Genomic DNA, 13,848 nt, shown 5'->3' on the forward strand with positions numbered 1-13,848 from the left:
ATGATTTAATAGTAATGATTTAATAATGATTTAGTAATGATTTTATAATAATGATTTAATACTAATGATTTAATATTTATTACTAATAATTATGGAATAATAACAAATGAGTGTACAAGTGTGGACTACTCAAATTTAAATTTATACATAGTCGAATTTATTAATGATTTTTAAATATTTAATGAATTGATATTAATGTTTTACTAATTATTATTAATAATGATTTATTATTAATATTTAATTATTTGATACTAATGATTTACTAATAATTACTAGTAATGAAATTATAATAATGATTTGATACTAAAAATCATTGTTAAGGTTAAAAAACTAGTCTAATTTCAATATATAATTTGTAACAAATAGCAAACGAGTTTACAATTGCTGTCGATGCCGGGGTGTTGTTGAATGATAATGTCGGGGCGGACGTCTGATACGTTGTGACCATTGCGGTTGCTCAGGAGTATGGTACCCATCCTCTTCATTCATTGGGGGCATTTGAACTGACATGTGTTCAAAGTCATACGTCGACGAAAACATAGGAGAATAGATGGGCGCCTCAGGCTGCACAAACTCTGGTATGTATGCCAGGACAGTAGAATCATCAACTGCGTGATGCAACGATCCCGCATCGCCGAACGGTTGTGGTGCATTATTATCCACATCGGTCATTTCCGCTTCAGGTTGTTGAGATGAACTCCCACTCCCACTCGGTAGAGAGTATTCAGCTTTATCAAATCTTTTCTTAAACCTCAAAAATTGTCGCCTCTCTACCATTGTTGTGAGGAACGACTTTCTATTATCTCAAAAATAAGCAAGGTAAGCCGAAGTCTCAAAATTAAAGTCGTCGTCTTGAATGTCGTCAAGAGTTGGCATGAATGAAGCCCTATTGTTCCAAGCATTAATGTAGGTTGCATGCTTCTCAACCCAATTAACATTTTCTTTACGCCGACCATCAAATATGTGCAGGTCTTCATGCGTCTCAACCCAATTCACCTGACGACGACCATCTAAGTTTTGGAGGAGGTCATGATCCCATGGACTTCTCGGAATAGGTTGGTGGAAGTGGAATTGCCTCGGCACTCTATCCCCAAATTGGATCTCAACAAAAGCAAAATTGATCAATGGTGTAACAGCACACCAATATTGAAACTCATCTAAAATATCGTGAGGTATCAACGCAAAAATTTATTCATTCATGTATGGTCTCCAATTAAACTGTAAAATTACAAAAACAATAAAATTGATTTAAATCAAATAATATAGTTAATTTAAATAATAATTATAAATAACATATTATACATACCTCCTTTTTGGCCTTAATATCGATCTTCAGCCTGAACTCTTTAATGTTGTTGTGCACCAACCCCGTGCCTTCAATTTTATGCCTCCATATGTATATCAATCAAAACAAAAATATGACCATTTTGTTCAATAATTTTAATCAAAATAAATATTTTCTAATTACTACTCGAATTAAAATAGAGTATTCATATTACCTTCCGGCAAGTGGAAAGTCAACCGCAGTCCGACTAATCGGTGTCAAAAACGGAAGTCTATGCCAAGCCCATGATTGTAGCAGCAACAGACATCCACCGATTTCTGCTGTATTATTATCATTCACGACTAATGATGCCTTGCACATCTCACGATACAAGAACGTCGATATCTCTGATCCCTACTATATTGCCTACTATTCTCAAAATTTCTTAAAAAATAAGATACTGAGTGTGAACATAACTACCGGATTTATCAGGCATCAAAATTCCCCCAATCAACTGTAATATATATGCTCGTGTTGCATATATAATTTCGTTCTCCGTACTATTTGGTTGAAGCTGAAATTCATTCTTCAACCATGACAACCTCACACGCCACCCTCTGCACTCTGGTGGTACGGGCGTTTTACCAAGAAACAAGCTACAAAGTTGTGCCACATTATTAAACTCATGTGACATTACCACCGGCATCCCATTAGTTTGGACCCCGAGTTGCATTGCTACATCCTCCAGAGTTATCGTACATTCGCCACACGGCAAATGAAATGTGTGTGTTTCTGGTCTCCAACGTTCAATCAACGCACTGATCAAACCTGAGACCAACTTGTAATCTCGCACAAATGTTACATACCAAAATCCAGCCTCTTGCAAGTTTTCTTCTATCAATGGGTGTGACTTAGGCACTTTATGTAGCCGAAGACGAAGGACTCGCTGCTCGTCCTCCTGCAATTAAATATTAGGAAAAATTATCACAATCATCATAAAATAATATTCAAATATTTATTAATTATAATTCATTAAACAAATATTTTATTCACCATTATTACCAAATGACTTGAAAAATGTTCATTGTCAAGTCTCAGTAGTGGAATTTGGTCAACCATTAGAATGAATCTGTAAAAAAAATTAAACGACAATAATTAAAAAATCATTTAATATAATCTAATATAAACTAACTAACTAATTTACAACACAACAAAAAAAATTTAATATAATAACTTATAATATAATAAACTAACAAACTAAACTTTTTAAAATATAAGTTAAACGTAAACGCTAAACCCTTAAACAACTAATAAAATATTCTTTTATATAACTAAAACTAATAAACTATTTATTTTTCATTATAATATACCACTAATTCTTACTAACTAATTTTTTATATAATATAAATTCAACAAACAAATATAACTTAACTATTTAACTAACACAAACTAATTAAATAATTTTTTTATATAACTAACGACTAACAAAACAAACTAATTAATTGTTCCTAACTATATAACTATCAAACATACTAATTAAATAATTTTTTATTTCTGTATAATATATTTAACTTAAACTAACAATCATATAACCCTAAACTAACAAACTAATTAACTGATTTTTGTTTTACCCTAAACCCTAAATTAACAAACTAAAAAATTATAATAATAAACTAATTTAAATAATAAAATTTTACCTCACAAGAGCCTTATCTCCCTTTCTTCTTCTTCCTTTCCTTTCTCCCTTTCTTTCTCGGCTGTAATCTCTTCTCCCTTTCTTTCTTTTATGTTCTCATGTTAACCACCTCCCATATATAACAATGGCTGCCTCAATTATTTCACCAATAATTGTGCAATTCACGGGCTTACTGAAATGGTTCACATGCATGCATCAATAATTGTTGCATGAAGCAGTTGATTTCACGCTGCAATTGCAGGCATGATAACTGCAACGGGGAGCAGGAGGGGACGTGCAGAAATATCACATGGCGAGACAAGGTCGGAGTGCATGGCGACCTAGAAGGTCGCCCGGAGTGCATGGCGACCTACAAGGTCGCCCGGACTGCCTGGCGACCTTCAAGGTCGCCCAGAGGGCATGACGACCTATGGGTTGGGTTGTGCATGTGCCATGCAACACGTTCATTCTCTTGTGAGTTCGTCGGGGAGCTGCCACGTCGTAGGTCGCCCGGAAGGCATGGCGACCTACGGCCAACACTGTGTTTTTGCCCTATTTCAATAATTAATTCCGGGAGTACATTATCTCATGAAATAAAAAATTCGAGAACATTATCTCGAGAGTTCAGCCGTTTAAGTACGACCAGAAAGGTGATGGCGATCAGATCATCATGGAGCAGAAGTAGGAGATGACCAACCAATTAAGCGGGAGGAGAAGCAACAGGAAACGACGGGTAATCATGAGGATGAGTGCCGTCAGAGCAATCGTGGGCCCAAAGGTAAGCACGTTCACGACCCAAAACAAAGCGAACCCACTTGGAGTCAATATCGTGGCACCCGCTCTTTTGGACTCCTTGCCCAAAAAGAAAATTTACAATGGTGCTGTTGTTGATATCGCCTTCGGGGATGTAGTGATTGGTACTAGTGATGTCCGAGGCGGGTGTCTTCGTGACCAGATCGGTACTACCGTTGTCTTGCCAAACACCACCGGGCGGGCTTAACGACGATTGGTACACTGCTGTTACAACCAGCGTCGTGATCACCAGCATGGTGTTGATCATGTCGATCGACATGCAGTACTTCTCGCGGGATGCCTCTACACGACATCTCTCGAAAGGGTTAATTTTCTTTTTAACCGTTTAATCTTGGAATCATCGTCGTCGGTCACGGTGATCTTATTGTCTCCACGTCCTTGGACCTTTTGAATGACTTCTAGAGCCGTCGAATCTTCCCAGTTCTTAGCTTTTACATCCAACAAAATGTAAGAATCTGACATCGTTTCAGTTCCTGCGTCATTAATGGACAATGCAAGTATATGAGAAGTCGATAGTTAATAGCATAATACCAAAAAAATATCCTTACTAAATCATGAGTTAACAAACACTCTAAAATAGAGATATTTTTAATTTAAAATAAAACGTTGGCCGAAATACTTCAGAGAAAAACAAAATAAGAACCAAAGTGAGTCTATATGATCAAACCTCAAAGCCTAAAATAAAATATTTAAGGTGAAAATACTCTAAAAATAATGATCAAAATAACCATTTTGTTAAATGTTGGTTATTAATTTTATGTTATGTCTTAACAAATTTTACCACTTTGGTGAACTTTGGGTCTATACTAATTCAAATTTTAATATCTAGTCCTCATACTTTTGTTAAACCATTAATTGAAGTAGTATAGGGACCACTAGCACATATAAATAGTGGTGGCAGATCAACTAAGAAGTGAGGATATACAAATGTCTCTCCTAAAATTTCAAAAAAATTCAGATAATTTTCTATTTTACTGAATATGCTCGCCTTAAAATACTCAATTATGTATATAAGTTTTATATTGTTAATATATATATATATATACTCTCGAAAATATTTTTCAATCCGCACTCTATTAACCGTTATTTAAATCATAGAGTTGCATTTCATGCACCACTATTTAAATGTAGGAACGAATAGAAAGTAGAAACTGCATATACCTCACGTTGTTCCTTCAAATCTGCAATGTGCAACACAGTGTTGTCATCTTTGTCTTTCTAATTCATCATCTTGTTTTCAAAAGCAAGATGTTCTTAGCATAACTGCTCCTTTGAAGCCATCCCAATTGAAGCTTAAAAGCTTCGACGTCGTCGTGTTTCAGAGAGAGATGTAAAGCAGTCTCGCCTCGGATAGTATCGTCTTCGATGCTTTCGGGGCAAGCCTCGAGAAACTCGAACAAAAGCTTAGAGTTTCCAGTTGTAGCAGCGTGATGGAAAGGAATCATCCCTTTCCATCCTTTGACACGAGCGAGATCTTTAACGGCCTTCAACAGTAGGTGCACCAGCTTGGTCTTCCCGTTTCTCACCGCCAAGTGCATGGATCTAAACCCTTCTCGGTTCAGCTTCTTGGCAAACGAAGGCTTCAAGTTCAGCATCTCCATTGCGAATCAATGTGCCCTTCATTTGCTGCTATATGGAGTGGGGTCTGGATGAAAGGAATCCGGTCAATGCCTTCCAAGATGTATGGATCTTCTAGGATGAGAACGTACAAGTCATCCACGTTTCCTGTTTCAGCTGCTGCTTTCAACTCTGGGTTCATCTCCATGATTCTTTTTTGTGTGGATAAGTTTGAGTTTCAAGAGTAGTATTGGAAGTGACGAAGATGTTTGGAGAGTTGCAGACTAACATCAACTTACTGATGCAGGGGATCCGAGACAGATGATGTTGAGCTGTTAGATTGCACTTAATTGTTGAGATACCATGAATTGGCAGATCAGCGCAAAAGCGGGAATTGATTGTGACATGTTCCTCATTAGGATCGTTTTAAGTATGTTTCAGTCTTTTGGCCATAACTTTGGTTACAGGTGTCAGAATCGCGCATAAGACCCAATCCGAAAAGCTCTTTTCGACGCGCACGCTCTCCCCTTTTTTCAACTTCAAATTCTGCCGTTTTCCCCTCCGAATCATTAGATTTAGATATTTTTACTATTTATGGTAATATTTTGATTGTCAATTAGGAAGTCAATTTAAATCCGATTTAGGCCGGATTTTTTGGAGATTGCTTATTTTATTTCGAATTTCAATTTAGAATGATTTTCGGGATTTTGCTATTTTTGGCAAAATTCGAATAAAGACGATTTTTGGCTATAACAGTCCGACTTGTGGACTGATTTTTGACATTGTTTGATTTTATAATATTTTATTAAACCCTAGAGACTTTTTTCTCTGGTTTTTTTAGACGAATTTTCTCTTATGAATCATCTGTTGGAGCGCCTGCAGAATAATCACTATTCTGTCCGCGTCACTTACATAGCCATCCATCTCAATGCAAAGTTTGATTGCAAGAATATGTACTAATTGCATCACTTGAAGCAAAGAATGATTCTAATTTCTGAGTGACTGTTACGTTGAAAGTAAAGAATTTAATTGTAAGAACATGTTTAGAGTTTGTTGTTGTTCCTTGATGGTAACATTTGTGTAACGAAACACGTTGACAGTTAATCGTTTTTTATTTAGATAGAGAGTAGTAATCGATGTTTTATTGTGGATTTGTGGTCTGGTAAAATAGCCATATAGTCTGATTTTGGAGTTTAGTAAAATATGAGAGAGAGGGAGAAGTAGCCTCTACCTTTCCGTCTATATGTGGTGAGTTATATATGATTTCTTAGGTGCTATGTTTCACGGAAAAGATCATTAGTAAGGAGAATAATTTTTTTGAAAATATGTTTCGATGTTTGGTTCGCAGAAAAAATTATTACTAAGGGGTCGTTTGGTTCATAAAATGTAAGATTATCTTTGGTGATGAGATTATCGGAATGTTACATTAGTTAACATATTACTAAGAATGATGTATTATGTACCTTGTTTGATTTGTTTAGCAATAATGTAATATTACATTGTTTGGTTGAAGGAATATAATATAAGAAAAATATATGTTTTACCAAATTATCTTTTAGATATATTTTATTTTTTAATAAATAGAATTCTCAATATTAGAGTTAACATGTTTATATGAAAGTTCATACAAAATATAATTTTATATTATTTCTAATTTTAATATTTTTAATAAAATTTGTAAACAAATAACTTTATATATATATATTTAATTTTTTATTTCTTTGAAAATATTAAAACATATTTACACAATATAATTTTGTATTTATTTTTAGGTAGTAAAATATTGGGAATTGTACATACTTACACCGGTGTAAGTATATGTTAATTGCTACATTTTTTATTTATACTACACATACTTAAAAATAATCAAAATAAAATAAAAATGATATATTTTATTTTATATGCATCATATTATTTTATAATAAATATTAAACATAAATAAAATATATTTCTACTTGTGTAATTATATACAAAAGAAATTATCATTTTAAAATAATTATATTATTCAGGGGTATTATTACCCAAAGTGGAGAGAATTATCTAATACCTAAGAAAAGGGGAATGAGATTCCCGAGAATACAAGGTAAAAAAGGTATTGTAGGTAATGTTTCATTACCTCCCAGTGGGAATGTTGTTGAACCAAACGTAGGTATGTGGTTCCGGATAAGATTATTCCTCTTGGTAATGATCTTCTCCTTGATCCAAACGCCCCCTAAAGGGAATGATTTTTTTCCATAATTATTTTCTCATGTTTAGTTCACAGAAAAGATCATTATCAGGTAATAACTTATTACCAATAGTAGTATTTTTTTGTTAAATTGGTGGGAATGTCATTGCCTCCAAATTCTTAGGTAATGAATAATTTCCACCACTTTAGACATAAATTCCCCTTAAATAATAATTTTTTTCATATGAATCCTTCTTAATTTTTATTCTCCGTGTTTTGCTCAAAATTATAAACTTAATAATATATATATATATAAAGAGTTTAATTTAATAAAATATTGATAAATTTGAGTTGTTAAAATTATTTTATATTTTTAATGTTTAGTATATTAATCATTTTATAATTCTATGAGGTGAAAATGTTATCATTGTAAAAAATATATATTTACATAAAATAATATTTAATTTTAAGTTATTAAAAATACATATTATTCATTAAAAGATAATATATTTATCTACTCGATATTACAATATCATTTTACATATTATATTATATTTTATATAAATAAATATGATACTTATGAAGATTATTTAAAAATATAAGTATAAATTTTAAGTTATTAAAAATAGATATTATTCATTAAAAGATAATATATTTATCTACTCGATATTACAATATCATTTTACATATTATATTATATTTTATATAAATAAATATGATACTTATGAAGATTATTTAAAAATATAAGTTTGATATACTGATTATATTAATTATATGTTAAACATATTTTTTTCTTTAAACTTAGATAGTGTAACAATTAAAATATTTTTATAAATTTTCATTCAAATATTTATAATTTAATATTAAAGTTTTACTTGTTAAAAAATATATATCACAAGGATAATTTGGTAAAATATGCATTCAAGTAATCTTATATTTCTCTAACCAAAACATTATAATCATACATTCCTACTAAACAAACCTAGCAGGTAATACAACATTTCAGAGTAATATTACATTCTGATAATCTTATTCTCATAGTACCCTTAGAGTTAATGGCCAACCTAGGATTTTGATAACTACCCTTAGAGTAGTTCATTTTATTTAGGGTGTCTACCCTGAAATTTTATTTGTGTCTATCCTATATGAAAAACTTTTGAAAATTTTTTGAATCTGCCACCGGTTCTTCCCTAATTTTTGAAGATTTGAATTTCAGTTCTTTCTTTATACAAGGTTTTGTTTTAACTTTCTTACTAAAATATACTTTGAAAAAGAATTTTTAAAAGTTAATAAAAATACAACATAAGAATGTTGAATATTATCAATAAATATAAGGTGCAATATAAAGATACATGGTATTCTTAGAGGCACTACAGCAAAATAGAGTTTTAGCGGCGTTTTTTTAGTCCTATAGCGGCGTTTTTAAGTGTCGCTAAAAACACTTGCGGCGATAGGAAAAACGCCGCAAGAAACGCCGGCAATACCAACGTCGCTAAAGTTAGCGGCGTTTGAGAACAAAAAACGCCGCAATAGGTTAAGATCTATCGCGGCGTTTTTGGAACACACGCCGCAAAAGGTTGCTATCTCTAGCGGCGTTTTTGGAACAAACGCTACAAAAGGTCAATATCTATAGCGACGTTTTTGGAACAAACGCCGCAAAAGGTTGATATCTATAGCGGCGTTTTAGGATACAAACGCCGCAAAAGGTAAAATCTATAGCTGCGTTTTTTGAACAAACGCTGCAAAAGGTTGATATCTATAGCGGCATTTTGGAGTAAACGTCGTAAAAGGTCAGATCTATAGCGGCGTTTTTGTAACAAACGCCCCAAAAGGTCAGATCTATAGCGGCGTTTTTGTAACAAACGCCGCAAAAGGTCAGATCTATGGCGGCGTTTTTGGATACAAAAGCCGCAAAATATCAGATCTATAGCGGCATTTTTTGATACAAACGCCGCTAATTACCTTTCTTTAGCTAAGATTATTTGATTTCGCATATTTCATTTCTGCTCTACATCACCTAAATTTAATATCATGTAGCTTTATCTAATTAACAACAACCATACATTTTAATTAAGACACAAGTTATGCAGAAAAATACTTAACAACAAAATAAATTAAAATTTATAAACACTAAAATTAAATGTAATATAGTTTAACATAGTTCTCTAGAATTTAGTCTAAGTTCTTTCACTTTCAATTTAAAAAAATATTGTTCACTAGAATTTTAGGATTGACATTTGTGAGATAAAAACTCTGGATTGTATTGAAAAGCACCACAGATGTTATATCATTTACAATACTCTCTCCGAAAACCATAATGTAAAGTAACGGAGTCTCATCCTGACTAAGCACCTGCACCATCAGACAGAAACAACTCGATTTTAGCAAGTTTAGTATTCTAGTTTCAATTTAGAAAAAAAGCTAGCACAATTTTAATCTATGAATACCTGCAGTGTGCAAACAGAATCTGTTGCAGCAAATATTGCACCAATTGTTGAAAGTCATAGGGAATAATAGTGAACACACTGAAATAAGAACAGAGATTTTTGAAAATAATGGAGCAATAAGAGAGATTACCTAGAAAATCCCCAATATCCAAGGAGCCAATGTCCATTTCCTTGAAGGCGTTAATAGCATAAGCATACAAAGGATAATGACAGCAACAAGAAACCGAAAACATTACGAAACAAGAAAACCATAAGCATACAAAGGAGAACGGCAGCAACAAGAAATGAAAATAAAACATTACGAAAGAACACAATCAGCATTTGACGTGCCTAATTAAAAGTCATAATTCCATATAGGTTCTCTCAAAGTTTCCTTCATAGCAATTTATTATCCGTTAATGTTTTATTCGTGTTATTCCTCTAGTTTGAAAGGAGACAATATGAACAGCCTCAAAAAATAATAAACTGGTCACGAAACAACATACTGCCAATGCATCATAGTGGAGACCGTCATAGATCAGCATGACTCTTTCAGAGTAGTTCTTTTTCTATCATGAAGGCCACATTTAAAAAGAAGATGAGAGTAAGCATTGATAACAAAAAAATTGACCACTCGAGATAAAAAAGAGTGACAACATCATCATTCTAACCTGACCATACAAATCGCAACGTGTTGTCTGAATATCATACGCTGCAATTTCACGGCCATAATAATCTGCTAATATTAAAAGCTCAATGGCGCCTTCAAAACAGAAAATAACATACCCAGGTCAGTGAGATTGTACTAAATAGATTATGACAAAAATGAATAATAACTAGAAGAATGGACATGGGGGTTCAACTAACCTCCCCACTTGTCCGAATCAAGAATCCATGCACAATATACTCTGTATTTGGCTTTCCGAGAAACGCCTTGGAATATTTTGTTGGATCACTTGACACTGTTGCTGCCATAACCTTCAAACAGTTACCAATCACACTAGGTTAAGAAAACGAAACAACACTTAAAACGGTAAGGATAAATGGTTTTATATCGACACTTTATGTATGCTCATAGATTTCCACCTTCAAACTAAAACATGTTGAGTGATCTATCTAATTTGGCATTCCAAGATGCATACAGCGTATAATGATAACGGCTCAATAATGTGAAGTATATCATACCTCTCGTAGATGCATAAGAGATTATAGTAGTAATACAGTAAACGGAACAAAGCTAAGCACAGTAATCTTGAACATTTCCCATAAAAGCCCCAATTGTATGGGTTTGAATACCAACATATAAAGCTTAGTATTGTGTAACGGTTCTATCCACAGATCGAAGTCTAAATACTAGAATTCATTATCTAACATAAACTGCAGACAAAGTTTCGATATACGTCTTCAGTTTCCATGCAATAATAAAATGACCTAAACAAAGCGCTTTGACAAAAAAATCATGAGAATAAGCATATAAGAACTTGTCTCAATTCTGGAGCTTTTGTCTTGTCATGGTCCATAACATACCTAAACACGAGGAAATGAAGAAAAACGATCTCAAATGAACAATAATCACACCAATCGAACCAATAAAAGTTAAAACGGAAAGTTATCGATCTAGTAATTTAATGAGCTAACCCAACAGCATTGAAAAGGCAGCTGTTGTCTGATGAAATGACCCTTTTAACAACAATACCTTCCATTTTGCAAATTATTATGAACCTAAACAAACAAACAAAATAACACAAAATTAACTTCCACCATTATACAAATTTGTAATGGAAATAGCTAAGCAATTGTTCTTTAGATTCCAGAAATACTTACACATGGAAACAAAACTAGTGAAGATGAAACAAGGAATAGTAGTAGATTGATCAAAGCATGAAACCTAGATAATATAATTCAAATGAAATTTTCTTTAAGCAATTTGCAAATATCTTAAGATAAACAATGAAAAGTTTGAACAAAAAAGAAAAAATGGCAATAAAATCAAAAGAAAAGTCAAGACTTCAAACCTTCAACGAAGAATCATTCAATCAAAGAAAAGAGATGTTGTCAACATGATCTAAAACCAACCCTGATGCAAAATCCTACCAATAAACACGAAATTATCCAAATTTATGGAATTAAATTACCTAAAACGCAGTTCGAAAAAAGATGCAAAAGAACTCAATTTTATCACGAAAGAACAAATGCCCCCCAGATCTTGAACCCGTAGGCACCAAGAATAATAGCTTTAAATAAGGGGACTTCACAGATAACACTAGGACATACATTGAACCGTTCTGTTTATCGTCATCGACGTCGTTGAAGAGCTTCTTCTTGTCGGATTTTATGAGGGCTTTGATGAAATTTAGAAAGTGAGCTCGCGAAATGGAGTGAATGGCATTGCTAAGCTTATCCTGTAAGTTCCAGATCTTCTCGAGAACCGCCAGAGTCTTTCTTTTCTTTGTTGGTTTCTTCCTTTTTTCTCAAAGTTGGGATTACAGTTCACACTAATGTAAAGTATTGTACTGCAACAATGTTCAGTTGTTCACAATATTGTAGCATATTTTACTTGTAAGAGTGTGTCCAACTTATTCTGTAGCATATTTTTGCTCTCTGTGTGTGTGCTCGCTCGCGTGCATGCTTGCACATATATTCTGTGTCAAATCTATAAAAAAAGAATGATAGATTTCAATTATATTGACATCACTTATATCATGTATTTTATAAAAGCATTAACAGCAAGATAGAAGGCTTCTTTTTTCTTAACCATATTATTTTCACCTAACAAGGTAACTGGACTATGTTTTAGACTTTGACAAAAAATTAAAATGATTAGCCACATGAATGAAAGGAACAAAGATATTGGCCCTATTGATTAAAGAAGTTTATCACTATAACATCTAGACCTGATGGATTATTTAAATTAAAACCAAGGGGGCACTTCAATAGTTTTAGAGAATCAAGATTAGGCTGACCATCCAGGATTCAAACAGGCAAAAAAGAATAAAAAGTAAATTAGGTCTAAAGCAATTCATAATAAAAGTTTTTTTTCTTCAACGTCATCAAAATGAAAAAAAAATGACCATCAAATCATAGAAAATACCTACAACTTGAATTGAAGCCAATATGCAAATGCAAGAACTGTTCTTGTGAAAATTTTCCCTTGACATCAATGCTAAATTAGGTTTGTAACATTATGAAACTCGAAAAGCTTTTATCCTCCAAGTATCTTTCTTTACTTTTTTTCCAAAACTCGTAATGAAACATCAGCAGGAAAACTTTTCATTAATTAGATAATATTTGGTTGCCTACAAGTCTGCTTGAGGAATTTCAATTCTTGACCTTGCTAGAGATGTGGACTTAGAATAGGTACAATGTCATATTGTATGAAAGAAAACATAAAGCATTAAGTAAAAACAAACCTAAGGATACAAAGATAAACAGGCTTACCTGTAATATATCGGTCATTAAAAAATCAGAGTACCTTTCAGCAAGTTCTTTGGAAACAAGAGGAGTCACATACAGAGACGTACGCATGATTTTATGTTGGAGGGGCAAACTTATAAAAATTTAGGGGCACGAAAGCAGAATTTCAATAGAAAATACAAAGAAAATAATTAAATTATATGAGAATTTGAAATTTCAGGAGTGAGATCCCAGTTCCATTTTTGACTTCTTATGAAGCATCATCAAGCCATTACAGCTATAAAATAACGTCCCACCTGCCGTAACTTAAATCCCAGTAAATGACCTAGGCTCGCTAAATGTACCAAAACAGAAATCCAAGTTTAAAATTAACAAGTATACAAGAAAAGGGAATTGAAGGGATGCACATCTACAAGGCAGAGGGATTGAGAGAAACCTAAACACAAGAAATATTTCAAAACAGAAGCAACATATTTAACTAACTCATAATTCTCAAACCATTTCCGTATCCTTCCTATTTTTAAGGTTGCAC

At 32.9% G+C, this 13,848-nt stretch overlaps 1 protein-coding gene and 1 pseudogene across 1 annotated transcript; both read right to left on the reverse strand.

Moving 5' to 3' along the window:
- Nucleotides 1-4,034: 4,034 nt before the first annotated feature.
- On the reverse strand, nt 4,035-5,353 carry LOC120201252 (ankyrin repeat-containing protein BDA1-like). Its single transcript, XM_039201897.1, has 2 exons — nt 5,017-5,353; nt 4,035-4,225 (listed from the first exon to the last, which is right to left on the reverse strand). The coding sequence occupies exons 1-2, from the start codon at nt 5,351-5,353 to the stop codon at nt 4,035-4,037; spliced, it is 528 nt and encodes a 175-aa protein (XP_039057828.1).
- Nucleotides 5,354-10,287: 4,934 nt separating this feature from the next.
- On the reverse strand, nt 10,288-11,623 carry LOC120201246 (annotated as a pseudogene).
- Nucleotides 11,624-13,848: the final 2,225 nt, after the last annotated feature.

Source organism: Hibiscus syriacus, unplaced genomic scaffold (assembly GCF_006381635.1).
Source record: "Hibiscus syriacus cultivar Baekdansim isolate YM2019G1 unplaced genomic scaffold, ASM638163v2 tig00007085_pilon, whole genome shotgun sequence".
NCBI classification, from domain to species: domain Eukaryota; kingdom Viridiplantae; phylum Streptophyta; class Magnoliopsida; order Malvales; family Malvaceae; genus Hibiscus; species Hibiscus syriacus.

Coding starts and splice junctions, on each gene's coding strand:
- LOC120201252 (XM_039201897.1), bottom strand. CDS start 5,353: ATGGAGATGCTGAACTTGAAGCCTTCGTTTGCCAAGAAGCTGAACCGA. Junction 4,226..5,016: donor GGGATGGCTTCAAAGGAGCA/GTTATGCTAAGA, acceptor TTAATGACGCAG/GAACTGAAACGATGTCAGAT.